Source organism: Myotis myotis, unplaced genomic scaffold, assembly GCF_014108235.1.
Source record: "Myotis myotis isolate mMyoMyo1 unplaced genomic scaffold, mMyoMyo1.p scaffold_m19_p_17, whole genome shotgun sequence".
Classification (NCBI taxonomy): Eukaryota; Metazoa; Chordata; class Mammalia; order Chiroptera; family Vespertilionidae; genus Myotis; species Myotis myotis.
In genome coordinates, this window is record NW_023416321.1 from 1,328,255 (window position 1) to 1,334,735 (window position 6,481).

The window sequence follows — 6,481 nt, forward strand, 5'->3', positions numbered from 1 at the left end:
CTCCTCCCTGCCCCCCCAGATCACGCGCTGCCCCATGATCCCTTGCTACATCTCCTCTGTGGACGAGTGCCTGTGGATGGACTGGGTCACCGAGAAGAGCATCAACGGGCACCAGGCCAAGTTCTTCGCCTGTATCAAGAGGAATGACGGCTCCTGCGCCTGGTACCGCGGGGCGGCGCCCCCCAAGCAGGAGTTTCTCGACATCCAGGACCCCTAGAGGTCGCGGCCCCTCGGCCAATGAGAAGCCTCCAAGAGCGTCGACTGGTCCAGCTCCGACATCCCTTCCTGGAAATAGCATGAATAAAACCGTCATCCAAGTGGGTCTAAATAGTGTCATTCTCCCCTGTGTAGCCCCTTATGTACAGCTGTGGTCCTGGAGGGAGAGGTGGGTCCCCCCCTGCGCCCCCAGCCTGGGCTCTGTGCGGCCAGCCTCCATCCTGGCTGCGGGCAGGGGTGGGACCCGGCTTCCCTCCCAGGCCCAGCCTGGCGCTGTCACAGACGCTGAGCAGGCAGCACCTAGGGGTCCCCCTCCCCCCGGCCTGGTCAGGGCAGAGCCTGGATATGTGCGTTTTGCAGAAACTTGAGGGTCGTAGCAAGACTGTGTAGCAGGTCTACCAGGTCCCTCCCTCCTGACAGGGGCATGTCCCTCGTTTCTCGCAGCTTCCACACCTCTGGCCCTGGGGTGTCATCCCCACCCCTTGCAAGTCCCCCGCCCCAGGCTCCCCGAGCTGACCTCGGGCTCCCACACCAGCGACTCCTGTGTGGGGAGCAGCTTGGTCTGGAAGGAGCCCTGATTACTCTTCTGCACCCACAGAATTCTAGGGGGCCTCCCCCAGCTGGGGCGATGTGAGAGTGACAAGTGGGTCATGGCATCACCCCTGCACTCCTCCTCTAGCCCTTAGGGGGCGTGAGACGCTCTGCCCCGAGGACAGAGGTCGGGGGACACTTGGCTGCCCTTGGCTTGTTCTTGAGCTTCTGAAGTCCCTCCATCCTCCTCCTCCTCCTCCTCCTCCTCCTCCTCCTCCTCCTCCTCCTCCTCCTGGCATCCGTGTCTAGAGGGAGTTGCATGGATTGGCTTTGCGGGGCGTTGCTTGGGGCCAGTGGCCAGAGCTAGTTGTACTGTCTGTGTTACTTCCTGGGGACGGAAAGCTGGGTCCCGCTGGGCCCCGCATCTGCGGAGGTTTAGTATGTGCCGCCCCGCCCTGCCCCCCCCAGACTGACAGTGCCGCTGCTGTGCCTGGATTTCTGCGGGGGAAGCCAGCTAAGTGTCTGATGAAGTCCCTAGGGAGGCGCAGGCGGCTTCGGGGAAACTCCTGTCTTTCTGGGCCCCCGGGGCCGGTTGCGGCTTTGCGAGGCTCTCATTTGTCTTAAGATGAGTTCTCAGATCGCAGGCGAACCGAGGTGCAGCGCACCCCCCTCTGCTGATGGTCCTTACATTCCCAAGATGCCTCCATTCAGGAACCTCATTCAGAGGGAGCCGGGGGACCTGTGTGCTCCCTAAGAATGGCTTTCCGACGCCGGCACAATGGGGTGGCCACGGGCAGGCCCTGCTCAGCAGAATGAAGAGAATCCTCCTGCTGGTTTTGTAAAGACAGCCAGTTCTGAGTTTATCGTGTGCGTGAGGCAAACGTACACCCACAGAAGCACGGGCGCGCGTGCACCCCGAGGCAGGTCCCTGGCCCGCGGGCGGTCACCGTCTTCCCAGCCCGCTCTGCTCTGCGGTGCCCCTGTGCCCGTCAGACCCCGTCTCCCCCTGGCACGCGGCCCCGTGGCTGCCCGGGGCCTGGTCGGCATAGACTTGGATGACTTCCCTCTTGGGCACAGACTAGGGGGTCCAGGCATCGGCCCCGCCCAGGGCGTTTGGGCCGTGCAGGGGTGACGTCTGTGAGATGTCGGGGTGGACTGGTCCCGTGGTCGCAGTGTAGACCAGAACGCCCGCCCGTTTGCTTCCCGCCTGGTGTTCCCGTGTGTAACCTTGACTCCCGTTCCTGCTGACTCCGTGTTCGGTTTGTCTCTGACATCGGCTGAGACCATTCCTGTGCTGTGTTTCTGTGACCCTCGGTAGGTGGTAGGCCGGCACTTGTTTTTTTTCCCCAAGTTTCTGCATCTCGGAAGCATTTGGCCCAGAGTGTGAGCGGGGCGTGGCCCTCGCCGGGGCGGTGGCTCCCTCGGCCGCAGCCTGACCTCTTTGAGTATCGTTGCTGTTTCCGCCTCCCATCTTCTCTCTGGTTCAAATTATTACAAAGGAAAGGATCGAAAGGGTGGCCTTCATATTTAATCCATGCCCGTTGGCCTGTGAGCCGTGCCCAGCAGGAAAACACCAAAAAAAACGAAAGGAAGGCCGGGGGGCAGCCGACTGCCAAGGCGGCTCAGGCCCCTGCACGTAGAGCCTCGCAGCGTGTACGGGGTCAGAGGCTCCGCTCGGCGTTGTTCATGTATGTTATACTCCTCCCTCCGTGTCCTCACGCAGCGACTCACGCTATTTAAATAAAGTTTACATGGTAGTTCTCCTCCAACCTTTGCTTGATGATAATATCGGACTTGCTGCCATAATTTAAAGCTTTGTGGATTTTGTTGGATTTCTTTGTGTGTTTTTTTAAAAAAGAAACTTTTGGGGGGCACTGTGTGTTTGCTGGGATAGGACCTTCCTGTGCTGGGAACACACGAGAGCCGTGGCCAGTGGACAGGCAGCCTGCGCATGTCTCCGATGCTTTGTATCATTCCTGAGTGAGCGCTCGGCCAGCGGACAATAAACAGTATTATCACCGAGAACGTGCTCCCTGCGTGTGTGTGTCTGATGTTCAGAGCCGGGCCGACACCCCGAGCCTGGCCGACACCCCAGAGCCGGGCAGACACCCCAGAGCTGGGCAGACAACCCCATGCCGGGCAGACAACCCCATGCCGGGCAGGAACCCCAGAGCCGGGCAGACACCCCAGAGCCGGGCCGACCCCCCGAGCCTGGCCGACACCCCAGAGCTGGGCAGACAACCCCATGCTGGGCAGGAACCCCAGAGCCGGGCAGACACCCCCAAGCCGGGCCGACACCCCAAGCCGGGCAGGAACCCCAGAGCCGGGCAGACACCCCAGAGCCGGGCAGACACCCCAGAGCCGGGCAGACAACCCCATGCCGGGCAGGAACCCCAGAGCCGGGCAGACAACCCCATGCCGGGCAGGAACCCCAGAGCCGGGCAGACACTCCAGAGCCGGACAGACACCCCAGAGCCAGGCAGACAACCCCATGCCGGGCAGGAACCCCAGAGCCGGGCCAACACCCCGGACAGGATTTCCTTAAATTGGCAAATGATAGGAGTGGAAGAAGGGGCCCCTTCATTCACTGAGCACAGGCCTTTCTGTTCACACTCCCACATGCACACACACACACACACACTCACACACTCACATTCACACACACTCACACACTCTCTCACTCACACACACACACACACACACTCTCTCACACACACACACACACACTCTCACACACACACACTCACACACACACACACACTCTCTCACTCACACACACACATTCACACACACTCTCTCTCACACACACACACACACACACACACACACTCTCGCAGAGCCGGCACGGAGCATTAAATGCCATCCATTTCGTGTCCCCGGCTGCAGAAACAGTTCAGTGTTTTCTGTCGGTGACATCGGTGGGGGAAATGGTGCATGGCAGCATCTGGGAAAAATAAGGCCAAAACTCTCTGTGTCCTATATGCCCTGACCTGGCGTCGGCGCCCAGCCTGGCCCGGGGGCTCGGCAAACAGCGCGCTGACTGCTCTGGCCGTCCCCTCCACCCCTGGGTTCAGGTCACACGTGGCTTCTTAGAAACACTTCTCGTGGCGGGAGCTGCCACAGAACAGACAGGACTGAGAGCGGGGCTTCCCGACGGTGCACCGTGCTCCGGTTCCGACCACCAGCCAAGTTTCCTTGATCTTTGCAAACAATTTGAAAGCCGCCTGCAGGCCCACAGATGGGGGGCCAGATTGTCAGGGAGCCGACCAGACACCATTATTTCCCCTCAGTTTTGCTCATTCTGCGACAGAACAGTGGCTGGGCCAACGGAGGACAGCCTGGCTCTCGGGGCAGAGCACACAGCAGACCCAGGGGTCGGGGTGGGGGTGGTGATGGTAGGGGATGCAGCAGGGTGGGGGGCTGAGAGCGGGGGAAGGGAGGCAAGGGCCGCCAGGACGGTCCAAGTACTTTAAAAGTTGGGTGGCCCTGTCTTTTCCCGCCTAATTCCTAATGGATATGTTTACCTGACCTAACTTTAAAAAAAAAATCCAGCCGAAACAGTGGCCCCCAGACACGTGCTTTGCTGGGGTCAGTTTTATTGCAGGCCATTTGCTGTCACCGTTTGTTTTGCATTAAGAGTTGAAGTCCATGGGCAGGCCCACCTCCAGCCTGGGGTCCGGGCTCGGAGCTGCCCCCCCGCCCCCGCGCCCCTGCACCTGGTCCCGCAGCACCTGGTCCCCGCAGCGCCTCGCCCATCCTGCAGTGCGAGGGAGAGGCGGTGCTTTGATCTGGTCACTCACTCAGCTGTGATCGCAGATTTCCCCTCCAAGAGCCCAACCGATGGCGGGGGAGCCATTCAGAACCAGGAGCTGACGCTGCCCGTGCTTGTGCTGTGGCAGCGGGAGAAGTTCCCAGGAGACCAGGCGACGGGTCCGACGCCAGCCTCACGGAGAGGGTGAGTGTGAGGAGCATTTGAGGACGGGATCGAAGATGAGGTGCAGAGGCAGGGCTGCTTGTCACCCAGAGAAGAAGGAAGCCGGACCTTTTACGTTTAGGCCATTCGTGTCTTGCTTTGCCCCTTCAGGCGGCGTCTGGGGTGGGGGGCGGAGCAGGGGCAACATTCCAACCAGGGGAGCTGGTTAGAGACGCCCCAGGGTTGTGGTGGGGCGCCCTCTGCCCAGCACGTGGCACCCTCCAGGCTCCCAGAGGAAGCAGGTGTGCAGCTCAACAAACAGTGAGGCTTGTGAGCAGCGAATGGGGGAGCCCTTCTGCCATCCAGGGCCCGCTGGGGTGACCCTTTTGCAGGTACAAGCGCTGTCCGTTTCCTTTCATGGCCTGCCCCCCAGCTCAGGACACTCCCTGCCCGAACTCCCGTGGACGGCTGCTTAGGAAACCACCCAGCACCCAGCAGCTCAGTCAGCTAACGCTGGCCACGCCGGGACTTATGCTCAGGGCTCCACATACGTTATCTCGTTGAACATTTGCCAACTCTCATCTTCCTCATGTTTTTATTGATTTCAGAGAGGAAGGGAGGGAGAGAGAAACATCAATGACGAGAAAGAATCACTGACTGGCTGCCTCCTGCACGCCCCACACTGGGGATGGAGCCCACAACCCAGGCATATGCCCTGACGGGAAATCGAACCCTGACCTCCTGGTTCATAGGTCGATGCTCAGCCCCTGAGCCAGGCCAGCCGGGTGACCAGTCTTCTTTAGGGCTAGCATTTTGGCTCAATAAAACCTTTCTTAAGCGTTTCACCCTGGAAGTTCAAAGTTTTGTTTAACAGAAGCAATTCCCCGAGAAGCCAGCGAGGGCCCACAGGAAGCTGTCAGCACCTGTGGGTGGCGGGCCTCGGGGGGAGCCCAGGGCGTGCACACGTGGGAGGCGGGGGCTCCAGATGAGCAGGAGGGATGGCTCTGCCTCTCCTTCCCTGCACCCTCTGGTCTTGCAAGAGTCGCCAAGTGGCCAGGCTCCCCCCCCACTCCCACCCCCACCCCCAGAACAGTTCCCAGGGCAGCCTGGGAAGAGTGGGAAAGGGCGAGGATTTGGTGTGAGTGCCAACACAGCAGCCCAAGTGGGCGACAGGGCAGAAATGGAGAGGCAGCCTAGGGGAGGGAGGGAGCGGGCAGTTTCTGGGTGTGGTGAGTGTGGGGGGCCCCTGGGGCCTCCAGGGGAGTTGTCCAGGAGGCACTGTCTGGACCCACGATTCCAAAGATGGGGAGAGAGGGCTGCCTCTGCACAGCGGGAGTCTGCCAGCCCGCAGCCCTGCAGTGGCGGGAGCAATGGATGTGCTCACACGGTCAGTGCTCCTGTTACTTACAAGAAACACAAATTCATTTCCAAATCGGTGGCTTCGCATTAGGTCTACAAGCTCCTACAGCATCTAGTCTTTATTCCAGCTCTTCTGGGGGGCGTGAAATGTGCCTCCCCGTGGTTGTCGCCTGCATTGTTCAGCTGACCTCTCAGGTTGAGCACCCTCGGAAGGGGTTTTATGTGAGTCCCGTGAACATACCTCCAGAAGGTTCCACTCCGAAGGCCTCAGGAGGGAAGGTGAAGGGGGAGCAGAGCTGGAGTGTGGGTGGCCCCAGGCTCCTCCCCGCATTGAGGGCTCAGATTACATTCCCAAGCAGTGAGCAGGACCAGGCTATTTCTTTGTCATCTCACAAGGATTTCTGGGTTACCCAAAGGTGTGAACTTGGAGAGCCTAACAAATACCTGGGTTTCGACCCTCAG

At 60.3% G+C, this 6,481-nt stretch overlaps 1 protein-coding gene across 1 annotated transcript in view; it reads left to right on the top strand.

Moving 5' to 3' along the window:
* TIMP2 (TIMP metallopeptidase inhibitor 2) overlaps positions 1-2,772 on the top strand; it is a 33,010-nt gene extending 30,238 nt beyond the window's left edge. The window contains exon 5 of the mRNA XM_036339327.1: positions 20-2,772. Coding sequence (XP_036195220.1) covers positions 20-217 — 198 coding nt within the window. The 3' untranslated portion in view covers positions 218-2,772. The remainder of the gene's footprint in view (positions 1-19) is intronic.
* The last annotated feature ends 3,709 nt before the right edge of the window (positions 2,773-6,481 follow it).